Source organism: Lolium perenne, chromosome 3, assembly GCF_019359855.2.
Source record: "Lolium perenne isolate Kyuss_39 chromosome 3, Kyuss_2.0, whole genome shotgun sequence".
NCBI classification, from domain to species: domain Eukaryota; kingdom Viridiplantae; phylum Streptophyta; class Magnoliopsida; order Poales; family Poaceae; genus Lolium; species Lolium perenne.
In genome coordinates, this window is record NC_067246.2 from 304,639,092 (window position 1) to 304,654,889 (window position 15,798).

At 45.1% G+C, this 15,798-nt stretch overlaps 2 protein-coding genes across 4 annotated transcripts; one reads left to right on the forward strand and one right to left on the reverse strand.

Moving 5' to 3' along the window:
• Positions 1 to 1,183: 1,183 nt before the first annotated feature.
• Positions 1,184 to 6,263, forward strand: LOC127345314 (protein NRT1/ PTR FAMILY 2.12). The gene is made up of 5 exons (XM_051371772.2): positions 1,184 to 1,334; positions 3,007 to 3,224; positions 3,926 to 4,506; positions 4,929 to 5,822; positions 5,915 to 6,263. The coding sequence occupies exons 1-5, from the start codon at positions 1,208 to 1,210 to the stop codon at positions 6,084 to 6,086; spliced, it is 1,992 nt and encodes a 663-aa protein (XP_051227732.1). The 5' UTR covers positions 1,184 to 1,207; the 3' UTR covers positions 6,087 to 6,263.
• On the reverse strand, positions 3,132 to 12,276 carry LOC127345313 (glycine-rich RNA-binding protein 4, mitochondrial). 3 transcript variants are annotated; one of them, XM_051371771.2, is made up of 5 exons: positions 12,086 to 12,276; positions 11,923 to 11,991; positions 6,699 to 6,805; positions 6,513 to 6,596; positions 3,132 to 3,270 (listed from the first exon to the last, which is right to left on the reverse strand). In XM_051371771.2, exons 1-5 carry the CDS (start codon positions 12,231 to 12,233, stop codon positions 3,262 to 3,264), a joined length of 417 nt encoding a protein of 138 aa, XP_051227731.1. In that variant the 5' UTR covers positions 12,234 to 12,276; the 3' UTR covers positions 3,132 to 3,261. The 3 variants fall into 3 exon arrangements, with proteins under 3 accessions (XP_051227731.1, XP_051227730.1, XP_051227729.1); XM_051371770.2 differs by having other exon boundaries at positions 3,138 to 3,273; XM_051371769.1 differs by lacking the exons at positions 3,132 to 3,270; positions 6,513 to 6,596; positions 6,699 to 6,805 and adding an exon at positions 9,803 to 11,831.
• Between the last annotated feature and the right edge of the window lie 3,522 nt (positions 12,277 to 15,798).

The following is a 15,798-nucleotide window of genomic DNA, read 5'->3' on the forward strand; positions in this document are numbered from 1 at the left end:
ACTTCTCCAATGATCTCGTTTCTAGACAGACATTTGAGTATATTTGTATCTCCATCATTAGATCTGTAAGGAATGAGAAACATGGAGGAAAAGGGGCATGAGAAATACTACATAGAAAGAAAGAAACAATTACATCTTGTAGTAAGTAAGTATGAATAGTAAGATGGTGTATGCTGCATAGCTGAAATATAAAGAGAGATACTGTCTTTTTTGCAGATGGTGGCCATGTTCATAGTGCACACATAGTACGGAATCTTTGGCATGTATCTTTTAGTTATTTGCTTCATTAGATTCTTTCTTCTTGATCTATACTTCGATCGTGTTCATGGTGCAGACAAAGTTTGTTACGAGGATTTTACCTTGAGAAGGGATGATTCCTATCAACCCTTACACACCACTCAAACTGTACCCGAGTGTTGGCCACCACCACCTCCTCAATCAACCTCGTAGCTGGTCCAAACCACTCACTCGTCCACTCAGAAACGTCTGTGAAGTGGAAGAGTACGAGGGAAAGAGAGTGGAGTAGTGGGGAAGTGATTTCTTTTGAAAAAATTCAGATAGTCTTCCTTTTCAATTTTGCGGAAACTAAAAAACCGCTAAACGCCGAAGCCCGTTGAAAGGATCAATAGTCCGGTCTGTCCTATGATTTAAGACCACTCACCATCGTCTTAATGCAACACAGTGTTTCATAGTATCTAGTATACAGCATAAAAGAGAAGAACACTGCTGAAGATGCTGGGTATGTTTTCTAGACTACTGCTGGTGACAGAAACAGCACACTAGGCGCGTGCGTACGTACACCGCGACGCGTTACGATCGATCGGGAGCCAGAAGGCGCGCGCGCGGCTAACCACACTCACTCACGCGAGCCGCATGTCGATCGATCGTCGTCGACGTGCGGGTGACGACTGCGTCTACACACGTCGATCATGTCCACGCAGTGCAGCGGCGTGACGGAACCGGACGAAGCGGCGAGAGTGAGAGTGGGAGTGCGATGTATCTGTATTCATTTCACAGCCACAGCAACGTACGTCGTGTAGCCTTGTGGCGAGATTACGCTAGCGCATCTCGTCCGTATGCGAGCACGACGTACACAACGTACACGACGACGACGTCTCCGGTGGCACGGCGCGCGCGTCGGTGCATTTAATCTGGAGATTCTCTGCCGAGTGGTGGTCACTCCCGACCGTTCTTCTCTCTGAGGGACATGGCCGCTGCTGCTGCCACAGTGGAGACATTGGAAGAGATGGAGGTGCTGGAGAAGGGCGTAGCCGGCGGCGACGGGAGCAGCAGGAGGAGGCCGCGGGGGTGGAAGACCATGCCCTTCATCATAGGTACGCGCGCATACTGTGCTCACAGCTAGCTAGATTTGCTCCCCGTCTCTCCGACCATCGATCTCCCAGCCACCAAGCTTCTCATTTTTATCTTTGCCATGTAAGGCCTTATTTGATACTAGAACTCAAATCCCCATTTATACTTTACTAAAAATGTGTTTGGTTCCAGTGTGTTGGGGTCAGTTTCTTCACTTTTATTCACATATCCTTATTTTTCTAGTGTATTTTTTTTCTCAATACTCAAAGACTGTCGATTGGCGTTTTATGGAGATTTAAGGAATTATGCGAAGGTAGACTTTCACCCAATCCCGTCTAAAAATTATCTTCTCTAATCTTCAAAAAAAAATAACTCTAGTAGTACCAAGAATGTGCAGGAGACTGATTCTTGGCCATAGCTACCTCAGCCGGTGTACAAGTGCGCAGCCGAACTCAATCCGGCCCTGCCGCCTATGGGTGCGCTGACTTTGCTAGGCTTCATACAGTTTTGCCAAGCAGATTTTATGCTTGGTTGATTCCTTCCGCTACACTCTTTTTTTCGTGGCTTCCGTCCCACTTTACCGACAAAGTCATATACACAGCCAAACTGATATAAGATGAAGAGAAGAACCTCACACAAAGCAGATTAAAACAAAAGTACAAGCAAACCACGACTTCCCACAAGTCACCGAAAAGACCGAGAGAAATCCGAGATATCCACTAGAGACTTGACCGTGGTCTTGACATGCTCAGCCCCTTGAATTAGACTTAGGATATGCAACAGCAACAGATCCGCTCGTTTTTTTTTTCTCCTTAGTACGCAGATGTGTATGCTTGGTTTGCTTCCTTCCGCTACACTCTTTCTTGATAGACTTCCGTCCCACTTTACAAACAAATTCATACGTACACGGCTGAATCGATACAAGATAAAAAAGAAAAAATCTCATAAAAAGCAGATTAAAGATGAAAACAAAAGTATAAGAAGATCCACGACTTCCCACCGTCACCACAAAAGACCGACGAAAATCGGAGCTCCCTTGAATTAGACTTGACCGTGGTCTTGAAATGTCAGCCCCTTGAATTAGACTTGCATATGCAACAACATATCCGTGCGCTTTTTTCCCCCTTAACACGCTCTCGTGCTTCCCATGCTTGAGAATCCTAGTACTTCCTTCGGCTCTAAATACTTATACATAGTACAATAAATCTTGACATAAGCTCTAAACCCTAAAAGGTTATCTTAAGGTGATAAGAGGAGTCCCATGATTTTAAAAACGACGTGACACTTAATACAAATGATTAGGAGAAGAGTAGCAAGTTTCAGAAATTGGCAGACGTTTAAGACCGCAAAAGAGGGTCATGTGTTCTTGTCTTTTGCCAGGTTTTACTACCAGGTCACATCTGGCCTTTTTTTCATACAAAAAAAAAAAAAAATCTGGCCTCCCACAAGTGATCTGTATTCTACCAGGAGAGAGCGTCTCTGGTGGTTGTCACTTGTCGGGAGTAGAAGGCCGTGCACTACACACTAGTCTGCTTGCCAAAATAAAGAGTCAGGATAAAACACAGAAAAACAAAGCTTGACCTTTAGTTGCAGCTCTGTACGGCACGCTGTCATTTTCCTTCACACCAGTAATAACCTCTAAATAAACTGATCATGAGTACAGAAATGAGTGGCTGTCATTTTCTTTGTATGCAGCAACCGAGACGTTTGAGAAGGTTGGGTCGATCGGGGTGGCAGCAAATCTGACGGTCTATCTTGTCAAGCGCTACAATGTTGGGCAGCTCACGGCAGCAAATATTACCAACATCTTCTACGGTACCCTTAACTTCGCGCCGTTGTTGGGTGCCTTCGTCTCTGACGCCTACTTGGGAAGGTTCAGAACCCTGGCCTATGGATCCTTCTTTAGCCTCCTGGTATGTCCATGCCACGGCCACAGCTCTTTCATCAGTCTCATTTCATCTGCTTGTGTTCACAAAAGGAAATGCAAGATCAGTCATCAGTGTCTATGTAAGTCTAACAAATGAATGGAATAACCAGCAATATTTGTTCAAAGGAAATGATATTGATTAATATATTTGTCATTGTATTGACAAAGTAAATGCAAGATCCGTCGTCATTGCCAAAAATAAGTCTTAAAAAATTAATGGAACAGTCAGCAGTATTGATTAATACATGAAAATGGCATGTGCTACTGACCGCAGTTGGTGATCAACATTTCATCTGTTTATTACTTGATGGCAAATGATACGGAGTACTATTTATTTACTGGTTTAGCTATTCCATGGAATTAATATCTGCAGGCAGCCAGATTTGAGATTTTCGACCAAGGACAATGGTAATACCACTACATACAATGCTATCAGGCTAGCTAGCCTAAGTGCACACTATTACTTCATTCTGTTTCAAAGCACATGGAAGACACATTTATTTATATAAAAGATGCATATTCTAGTAAGAATGCACTTGCTCGATGGTGACAACCTTACACGAACTAAGAAGACGTGAACAATACAACTGTACTGAATTTCGTACAACATGCTGGCAAATGTCAGCAACTTAAGAAATTTTGCATTGCTCAGAGTCTAATCTGCGTATTTCTTTGCTACAAAAACAGGGGATGCTGGGATTGACTCTATCTGCATCACTTCCAGCTCTCAAACCACCAGGCTGCAATCAAACAACCCAAGTAGGTGTACACTGCAATGGTCCATCAACACTCCAGCTGGGTGTGCTATACCTTTCTCTTGGGTTTCTAACCATCGGTGGTGGAGCAATCCGGCCATGCAGCCTGCCCTTTGGGGTAGACCAATTCGATATGACTGATGAGAAAAGCAGAAAGGGCCTACACAGCTATTACAACTGGTACTATGGTACAACTACTGCTGCCCTGGTGTTCTCTTTGACTATTCTCGTCTACATCCAGAATGACATCAGCTGGCCAATAGGATTCGGCATACCCACATTCTTCATGTTTATGGCAATTATTGTATTATTTATGGGTACCAGACTGTATGTGCATGTATCACCAGAGGGGAGCATCTTCACTGGAATTGTCCAAGTTTTAGCGGCATCCATTAGAAAAAGAAGGCTCAAGCTTCCATATCCTCACGATATAAATCAACAAGAGTTGCTGCTCTACAACCCTCCCACAAGTGGAAACCGTATTTTTAGACTGCCACTTACTTCCCAGTTCAGGTATATTAAAGAACAGGCCAGTGGGACTGTCACATCACATCCACAAAAGTACCATTTAATATTTCCCGTTCCCAAAAGCATCATGCTTTTTGCAAGAAAAAAACTATTTCCTACAAATAAGATTTTGTTGTTCAACTTTTCTCATTATGTATTAGTAAGTCAGAGGGCTTGTACATATATGTGTTAAGACTATTAACCAGATAGCCACATCCATGTACTTGCTAGAAACACCCAAAAATTCAGGTGTTAGCAAATGTAAGCCCTTTTTCTGCAAGTGAGTAGAATATCCTGCATGCCTCAATAAAGTGAAACAGAAACATAACAACATGTCGATCATGCCAAACAAAAATACTAATCATTTCAAAATAATTACATGCAGATGCTAATGTATATCCACTTTTCATTGTGATTCACATCCTCAGGTTTCTGAACAAAGGTGCAATTGTAAGAGATGGTGATATAAATGATGATGGTTCTGCAAGAAACTTGTGGGAGCTTTGCAGTATCCAGCAGATAGAAGAGGTTAAATGTTTGATAAGGATTGTGCCTGTTTGTTTTTCTGGCATTATATGTTTCGTCGCGTTGGCTCAACAATTCACCTACGTAATCTTGCAAACATTAACAATGGACTGTCACCTTGGGCCACACTTTGAAATTCCAGCAGGCACTGTTATCTCCATATCATTTGTCGCCCTAACATTATTCATCCCCATTTATGACCGGCTTTTAGTACCTATGGCTAGAAGATTCACCGGGATGGAAAGTGGAATTACACTTCTTCAGAGACAGGGAGTAGGATTGGTCATTTCTCCCATTTCAATGGTGGTAGCAGGAATTGTTGAACGCAAAAGGAGGAACTCAGCTTTGTCTAATGGAGGAATATCACCAATGTCAGTCTTCTGGCTTGCCCCTCAATTGGTTTTAATGGGTATTGCTGAGGCCTTCAATGCAGTTGGACAAATTGAGTTCTATAATAAGCAGTTCCCAGAACACATGCTAACCCTAGCAGGATCCCTGTTTTTCGTTACTTTAGCTGGAGCAAACTACTTGAGTACTGCCCTGGCAAACATCACAAAAAAGGTGACCAGCAGGGATGGCCACGGAAGCTGGTTGACAGAGGATATTAATCTCAGCAAACTTGACTACTACTTCTATTTCATTGCTCTCGTGGGAGTACTGAACCTTTTCTACTTCCTTATATGTGCACACTACTATCAGTATAAAGCCATGTCACTCCATGCTGAAGAGCCCATCAAAAAAAACACCAAGCTAGAGGCAGATGCAGATATCAACATGGATAGGGATGCACATAACAAGTAAGTATTACAAGGGAAATTTGTCTTGCATAGGGTATATATACTTTGGACAAATCCTAAGAGGTCTGAATGGTTTGCGATGTGGCATGCAGACTTTCTTATTATCATGACGAAGAACAAGTATGCCGTACTTCAGCCAGGACGGATAACTATTATCCAAAGAGCATAAGTAGAGAGCTAAAAGGTCTATTGTATTCGAATATGATGAAGTGTGAGTACGTGAAACTTAATGAAGCCGGCCATACTTCTGTGGAACTTAATTAAGTTCTTAGTATATGTGCAGCAAGTACACACAGGTCGTACTTGCAACTAGTCAGTTTGACCAAACCAATCAGGCCGGGGCCTCTACTAATAGGCGACCTATGGGCATCTAGCATGTCAAGAAGTAAACTGCTAAGTTAAAGACTTATCAAATACAATTTCAGGCGAGTTCAGACAGTATGGGTATCGGGTGGTCCTTCATACACTCCAATGAACTGTTTCAAAGAAGTATTTCCAGAAAAAGAAATCCAAACCATACAATTAGTAGACCTTAGAATTTATATATTTGACTTAGAATATGATGTTAAGGATATGCAAAATTGCACATTCAAACGAGTCTACAATAATCAAATCGCAGCAATCTTTATGTACAGTTGTCAAAAACATTTTTGTAAGGGAGGGGACAAGCTAAATGTTAAATTTACACACCATGGGAAGTCGTGGAACAATAACTGGACCACCGCGAACTTTGCCAAGAGCAAAACTTATCCTCAATGGTCGTCCAAGCATCACCTGTAGAATTAAACACACAACTCCAGGTCATTTGTTTGATGATTTTATGGACGCACTATTTTAACGATAGCAATTGGTAAGGCAACTCTTGCCATAAAGAACCTTTCCATCCATAGCATCCTTGGCGCACTTAGCCTCATAATCATTTGAGAACTGGACAAAACCGAAGCCTCTTGACCGTCCAGAGTTTTTGTCATACATTATTCTCACTGCAATAAGAAACAGTATTCATATAACTTCACTAAATTAAGATAAGTCTAACACATGTACAAATAGCAGCACTAATTATCTGGGAATGAATAGAATAAACAGTACAGAAGTCCCATTATGGCTACACAATCTTGCACCAGGTAAGCAATGATAAAACTCAGCATCAGTATCTAGTGCACCAATAACCACGTACCACAGCTGAACTTGCATAGAACACAAATAATGACCATTGACAGAAACCCATGCACATGAACCAGGCATGCAGGCGTGCAGTAATGTAGACTTGAGAGGGCCGCTAGCTATCTATCACATGAAATTAATAAAGCTAATGACTTCGTCATAGTGTCAACATCCGAGAAGTATAGGGTCTGTAGGTCGTGCGAGAGCAATATGCATGAATGCTATCGCCTTTTAAGGAACAAACTTGACCACACAACTAGATTCATGAACAAACATCCAATTAAAAAGTTGAAGCTTGTTATTAGATCATCGACCACCAGTCTCTTGAGCCCGAAGCGGCTCATCTTGGCGATAGAAACAATCTCGTTAGTCCTTTGCAAATATATCAGAATATCATATGATATATACGGAGTACTTAAATAATTGCAAGGTGCAGCAGAAATACTGAATCCACTTAACCTGATCCATGGACGCAGATACGAGAAATATATAATCCTCAACTATTTCAAGTGAATCCTAGTCATACATTTTTTATTGCCTAACATGCTAATTATGTCCACCAATTACATGATGAAGTGCACCCAACTGTATTGCTCAAGAGTTAGATACTGCACAGTGCACACAGCTGGTATTTGAAGCTTCTTCTACAAATATCTCCCTCCATCCCACGAAACATGTCGGAGGTTTGTCAAAATTCGGATGTATCTATGTACTATTTAGTGTCTAGATACATCTAAATTCAGAAAAATCTCAGACATGTTTCATGGGACAGAAGGAGTACTAATGTTGGTGTTGCTGCGGAGGGATTGATATCATTACCGATCAGACCAATCAGAGATTAGTACCATTGGGCGTCCAAATTCCTACCAGAAATATTATAAGGAAAATATATAAGAAAATGTGCAAAAACAGAAGAAAACAATGTACAAGTCTTCCAAGTGGGTCAGAATACCGTCTGCGAAACACCACACTCACATGTCAAAAGGCGCCTGAAGTGATTGCTAGAGTTGTAATGTTAGTCACACTACTCAAGACCCAATAGCTGAGGGCCCGAGGCAATCCTATATCGCGCCTGATCCTTTTGAAACATAATGTCGATTGTTATGTGGCTGCGGTTGGGGAGGGAGAGAGAGGGCTGCGAGGGCGCGAGAAGGCCGGCCGGGGGCCTTTTGCCCACGGCCGGGCAAGAGGGAAGGGATTTCCTTCTTAATTCTTGCTTGATTAGATTGATACATCTCCTCTCCATATATAGAGAGGTTTACTTGACTCCCAAGCAAGGCTTACTTGACCCCTAAGCAAACCATAAGACTAACGGGCCCAAGCCCATGACGTACTCTAACACTACACCCCACCTCGACATGCAGCTCGTCCTCGAGCTGCAACCTAAACAAACCATGACTCGACGCAACACAACCCTAACACCTAAAAACGAGCCTTTTACATCTCGGCTTGTTTTATTACTCTCAACCTGAAATAGACTGGGACGCTTTATTGTTGACCCCTGCAAAAAAAATGGACACCATCGGCCCGTCGGACGTGCACTTGTACAGCCACCTGGATCCCATGGAAACCAGTGGGACAAAAGGAGCCTGCACGGCGGCCGGCGGCGGAATGCAGTGGTGCTACGCGGTGCGCTCCTGTCGGTGACACCATGCCTTCTCCCCGCCGGATGACTATCGATGGTGCAGACTTTGAGGTCACTGCCCGCGGGAGAAACAACATGTCCGCCGCCCGTGGGGGAAACCGCCAGCCCAAGATCCCCGACACAGCGGCCGAGATCGAGGTCCCTTGCGCAACGAAGCGCAACTTGGAGGAGCTGCAGCTGCAGATCACGCATCTCCCGCACACGCCGACGCACTAGGAGGCCGCGCGCAGCAGCCTGCAGCCTCACCGCCGCCGATACGTGGCGGATAGCGATCCAAGCCGGAAGCGGTGACGGCGACGGAGGGAAACGGACCTGGTGGAAGGGCATCCCGGGCGGTTTCGATGTAGAGCCCGGGGCCAAGGTCGCTCCCACACCGCCGAAAGGCAGGGACGGCGTCGGTGGCGGCAGCAGCCGCTGTTGCGGTGTTGGTGGCGACAACTGTTGTTGCAGCTGCCCACCGAATGGCAGGGACAACGTCGGTGAGGATAGCAGCTGCAGCGGCGTTGGTGGCGGCGACAGCAGCTGCTGCTGTAGCGTCCCGGTGGGGAAGAAGGTGGGCGGCTGTTGGAGAAGAGGGACCCCCGGCGCCGAGGTAGGGCCCGGCCAGGAGATGGTGGACAGCGGCAGCGGGGACTGCAACAGCCTGGCGTCGGGTGGCGGCGACGACAGCAGCAGCGTCGGCTGCAGCGGCCCGGCGATCGCGGCGGAGGCCGCCGGTGCGTCCGGCGCCACGGCAAGAAGCGGCGGCGGCCCGTAGGGACCGGCCAGGAAGAGGCGGATCTCCTGTACAGCAGTGGTGAGATCGCGGAGGGCTGCGGTGATCTCCGCCGGGGAGAGAACGGCGGGGACGTCGGAGTGCGGCGGCGGCGGGTGGGAAGAACTCGGTGGAGGGCTGGACATGATCGAACCCGGGAAAGCTGATACCAAATGTTATGTGGCTGCGGTTGGGGAGGGAGAGAGAGGGCTGCGAGGGCGCGAGAAGGCCGGCCGGGGGCCTTTTGCCCACGGCCGGGCAAGAGGGAAGGGATTTCCTTCTTAATTCTTGCTTGATTAGATTGATACATCTCCTCTCCATATATAGAGAGGTTTACTTGACTCCCAAGCAAGGCTTACTTGACCCCTAAGCAAACCATAAGACTAACGGGCCCAAGCCCATGACGTACTCTAACATCGATGCTCATCCATTGTTCACAATAGTCTTAACCGTTTGGCAAAGTGAAATTCCATCGCTCATGCCGAAAATAGATTCCAATACCTTAAGACTTTGGTAGTCCCTCTGTGATGCATCCTTACCCTTCCCCAGGGAAGTACACAGTTCAACTATGTTGCACTGCATGGCATGGCCTAAATAGAACTAAGCCCCAGAGTTTTATTTCCAATCCGTTTTGTATAGCAAGATCTGATAGATTCGGCAGCGCTATATTTTCCAAGTGATGCATAAGTGTTAGAAAGTAACACCACATGTCCATAATCAAATGATTCCGTTGTAAGCACCTTCTCTGCAGCAGCCTTAGTGAATGCCATGTTACTGTGCAAATGACCCCCTCCCATCAAAGCCTTCCAAGCATTTGGTCCCAGTTTATTGTCAGTCAAACTAGCCACTCCTGCTGCTTCGTCCAAGCGGCCAGCTCTTGCCAACATATCCACGATGCAACCAATGTGCTCCTGACATGGATTTATGCCATTCTCGTTAATCATTTTTCTAAAGATGGTCAACCCATCATCCACAAGTCCAGAATGGCTGCATGCTAGCAATGTATTCAAGTATGTTACACTGTCTCGAGCCTCGCTAGATTTCTCCATCTCATTAAAAAGTGCCATCGCTTCCTCTCCATGGCCGCTTACACCATAGGATAATATCATAGTATTCCACGAGACGGTGTCTCGACAAATCATCTCATCAAACAGTTTTTGGGCTAGATTCACATCTCCACACTTACCATAAACTGCCATAAGGGTATTACGAACAGGTTTGTACAGATACAAACCTGACTTGTAACTATACCCATGAAGCTGAACACAGAGGTCCACCTTAGCAATCACATAGCAGGCAAGCAGTAAGGTGACTAATGTTACAGAATCAATCACAAACAAGCCTTCACGTCTCATCTTAGCAAAGAGATTCAATCCTTCTAGGGCATTTCCATTTTCTACACACCCTGCCACCATTGCAGTCCATGAGACCAAGCTCTTATCCCTTGTGCCATCAAACAACTTTCTTGCAGAACTTAATTCATCACATTTGGAGTACATTGTGATTAAAGAATTTACGGCAGGAAGCTCTCTACTGAACCCACGGATTACAATATGGTTATGGACCAACTTTCCTCTCCTTCCATCACCCATAAGTGCAGAAGCTTGAACCAAACTAACCATTGCTACCATGTCAGGCACTATACCATTTGACCTCATCTTGACAAACATAGAAATAACTTCACCAGCATGGCCTTTCTCAAGAAGGGAACCCATCATCATCGTCCAACTAACAACATTGCTGACAGGAATCTTCCTGAAAATCTCTCTTCCAATCTCAAGACTGGCAAAACTCAAGTACATGCCCAGTATCGAGTTTGCCACTGCTACATCCAAATCAAGCCCCATCTTGACCGCGTAACCATGTGCTGCCCCACACAGTCCAACGTCGCCGCAACCAGCACAAGCTTGTGCAGTGCTAATCATAGTCACAACATTACGAACTGGCCCCAAGGTGCGAAGCAACCCTTTAAACACCAAAAATGCCTCCTCGAACAAATCATTGTGTACTAACCCGGAGATCATCGCATTCCAGGTAACTATACCTGGATCCCTCATTTCACTAAACAAAGCCCGCGCCTTAATGGGGCAGCCACATTTGGCATATGAATCAAGCAGCGCGGTTCGAACAAAAGGATTGGAATCCAACCGACACCTGACAGCCCAACCATGGAGGCACTCGGTGAGCACGGTGTCACCCAGCCCAGCCGCTGCAAGCGATGCACCAACCAAGGTGAACGAGTTTGGGCACACTCCTGCCCTCACCATACTGACAAACAGCTCAACCGCCTCGCCGAACGACCCCCTCCTCGCACTTTGGTAGATCGCGGACGAGCAGGTGACCACGTCCCTAACAGGCATTCTGTCGAACGGTTCGCGAGCCTGGGTGGAACCAAGACGTCCAGCGCCTTGCAGACGTTTCGTCGAACACCTACCATGCGCACCATCTGAACCCGCCCACCACCCAACACTCAATAGGTTATGATGTTGCTACCGACTAGATGAAGAATGGCTGTAGTATGTGGGTTGGTAATTTACCTTCGGTGACGGTGCCGAACGAGGAGAAGGCGTCCGTCAGCGACCGCTCGTCCGCGGACCACGACAACCCTGCCCATGCTCGCAAGGAGACGAGACAAACTGAGGTGAGAGCGAATAAACGATTGGGGGAGGAGTAAACGGGGGCCGGAGAGCAGAGTGGTACCGGCGACGAAGAGCTTGGGGTTTGAGGGCGGTTGTGGCGGCGCGGGAGGATGCTCGTCTGGCGGAGGGGCGGCGGCGGAGAGAGAGCGACGCAGGTGATGGCGGAGAGGTGCGAGGCGCAGGCGCGAGAGCAGTTCCGGAAGCGCCATGCCGGCAGGCGGCGGCGGCGGCTGTTACGGCGGGGCCACGGGAAGAATTCTAAGAAAGGAAAGGGGTATTTCGGACTGATGAGTTGCCTGGTTGGGTTTAAGAGGCGAGTGATGTCTTGGCTCTTGGATTCATGTGCTTCCTTTAATTTAAAATACTCCGTATATCTTTGAAACGTTTTAATTTTTTCTAAAAATTTACATGTACATCTTCACATACTACGCACAAAGTATTTCCATGAAAAATAACTTGTTGTTTGGGATGTGTAAAAAACATAACATTTGGTGAGAAAAATAAGTTTTTTTTGTGAGACATGTTTTATCTTTTTCTATATCGACCACAAAAATATCGGTTTTTCACGAAACTTTATGAAACCCACATAAATTGTTCAGATGTACATGATAAATTTTTTGTTGGAATTTTTTGACAACTAAAAATACGTTTTTCAGATGGATAGAGCATGTGCACCCGGGAGCCGAATTGAATTTTCGGGTTTAAAAGCATGTCTGAAAGACTCATTCAAAAAAGAAACTTTTTAGAATAGGAAAGGGGGTTTGGGATTTTAGATTTAGAAAATTGCGGCCATAGAGTCCTCAAAACACACTCCAAGATCAATTTTGTGTTCTTCTTTTTTACTTGCCAACACAAATATGCATATGTTCAAAATGAAGTTAACAAGAATACGATGACGATATTCAAACCAAAAGCATAGTCAAACGAAGTAGTGCATCATAGTTCATACAAAACAATATATCAGTTCAAACATGAATTAAAAAGCTAAATTGTTCATTGAAACACGAAGAAGACGATCATGCCAACGAAACTTAATTGTCTTCCTCTCTGTCATCACCGGCACCAAGATCACCATCACCATGAGGATCAACACCACGATCGCCACCGCCATCAGGAGTACCACCGAAGCTAGCACCTTGATCACCACCATCATGAGCACCACTACTGAAGCTCGCATCAGGATCACCACCGGTCCACCACCATGCATTTGCATCCCACCAAAGGACCCTCAATGCACACCACCACCATAAGAACTACCACTGAACTCGGTGCCGAAGGAGTTAGGACCCCATGAAGCTAGCCATGAAACTAATGATCGTCTTCGAGGCCAAGAATTCATCACCCATGTACTCAAAGTATGCCTTCCCCTTGTCATCAAGACTAGATGGATTCATGAAGATGAGCTTTTGCTCTTGCTTCTCTTGATTGTTCTTCGTCATGTTCTCGTCGATGAAAATTTGGTGTTCCTCCCACTAGTACAGAAAATGCTACTAGCGTCATGGCAAAATAACCCTCAGTGGTGTGGATGCGGTACAACACTGTTGTCACGCCTCTGATATTGGATACCAGTGGAGTATTAGAGCCATGCCACTGATTTAACATATCGGTGACGTTTTTCAGCAACGCAATTGCTACTTCACATACTGGTGGCGTGTCCGCGGCATGCCACATATAACTTAAAGTCTAGAGGGGTCTGTCGAATTAGGAACACCACTAAATTATTGTTTTTCGAAATGATTTTTTTGCTTTTATTAAACTTGACAGCGAAGTCAAGTGCAAGAATCAAAACTAAAATACATTATTAACAAAGTGAACAAGCTATAATATTGGTTCATCAACATCGATCACTAAACAACATGAATCTGGTTCTACACACACAAACCATAAGCAACTAATTGGTTCAACTAACAATAAACGACTAACAACAAGTGGCAAACCACCCAACTACTAGGTGGTGTAAATGACAAATATAATGCTCAAGATCGGGTATGTGATGGTTCTACAAGTGATAGAGTCCAAATTGTCCAATTTGTAGATCATGTTCTTCTATATGGAACACCCTCCAACTCTTTTTGCTAAAGATTAGGCGGCCATGCTTATCGTTGGTGTACAGAATGATGCTCATCATGCCCACTAAAGAAGAGAAAACTCCAACACACACTCGATCCAAGCTATCATGAGGAATGTGAAGCTTAGAAACCACCTTGTTAGGTAATTTCTAGGATGTCGCTGTGGATGAAAATCCAAAAGAGTGAGGATGTTCGAGAGTGAACACCACATATTATGAACAAAAACCATCAAAGAATACAAGTAAAATTTAAGAAACATACCATGTTGTGTTTGGCAAGATTTGAGTGTGTCAAAGGGGGTCACAAATGGTACCCGACGATGGAATTGGCTTCCGGTAAGATCTCTAAGAGGTGAACGTTCTCAACATCGCTCAAGTTGCATCTTTGGGAGGTAATGGTAGAATCACATGGATCTTTATCCCCACCACTCACACATGCAATAGTTATCCTCGTGAATTGTCTTCCCAAAGAAGAACATACCATTTCTCCTTTGATGGGACAAATTCGCGTAATGCATTGATTCCATCCTTCGCCTCCCGTATCAGGTCAATGTTTGTTCTTTCTTCATAACAACATCAACGACGCGTTGAATGTGAATATCAGCGGCGCGCTGAATGTCACTATGCCACAGGTAACACACGTGGCATGCAGAGGAGTTACCACGTTACCGACCCAATGACCCCTATAAGCAGTTTTCTACTTGTGTGCATCAACATTCGCCGCTCTATAGAAGTGGTGCACTGAATGTCACTAGTACGTCACTACCAGTGGCACACCGAATGTCACTACGTCACCGGTAATACATGTGGCGTGTAGAGGAGTCACCACACCACCGACCCAATGACACATATAAGCAGTTTTCTACTAGTGTCCGTCAACATTCGTTGCTCGATAGCAGTGGCGCATTGAATGTTGCAACACAACTGGCGTGTAGAGGAGTTACCACGCCACCGACCCAATGACCCCTATAAGTAGTTTTATACTAGTGTCCATCAACACTCGCTGCTCGGCCATCTCCAACCTTCACTCCTCATATGCTACATGGCGCTCCTCCATTTCCTTCGGTGCATTCCACTTCTCGCCTTTTGTTCCTTCTTCTCGGCCGTAAGATCCATTCCCGTTGACACCATTTTATCAAGGGGAACCTTGTATGGAAGATCTCCTCCTTCCTCTTTTCCTTCTCTTTTTCCTCCCATCGCGCCTCTTCACATTTCTCGGAGTAGTACTTCTCTTCCCATCATTGTCTCTATCCTATGAGTCAATTGACTCATTGTCAACCTCAGGAAAGGAGGAATTACTAGACTTGCTATTCTTGACCACACTGGAATCATCACATCTCATCTTCTATTTTTGGGCATGCTCAAGAAATTCCCAACAATGATGCAACACAAATAGCTTTACTAAGTCCCCCCTTTGTCTTTTTCATTTCTCTATAAACATCTCGTTGAAAATGTAGGTACAAAAAGCATCTAAAGTAGCGGCCTCCCATGCCAAGCACAATGCTTTGTATATCCCTCCCCTTTCCCTTCCCCGCAGAGCCCATCATCAATGTCGATATTGCCATCAACAACACAATCCCCCTTTTGAACCCATAGTTGCCTCCAAAAAAATCCGTTGTCCATATTACAATTTTTTTATATCCATTTCAATCTCATGTAATCCAAGCTAAAAAAGCAATATGTGGCAAATCACCATTTCGTGTCTC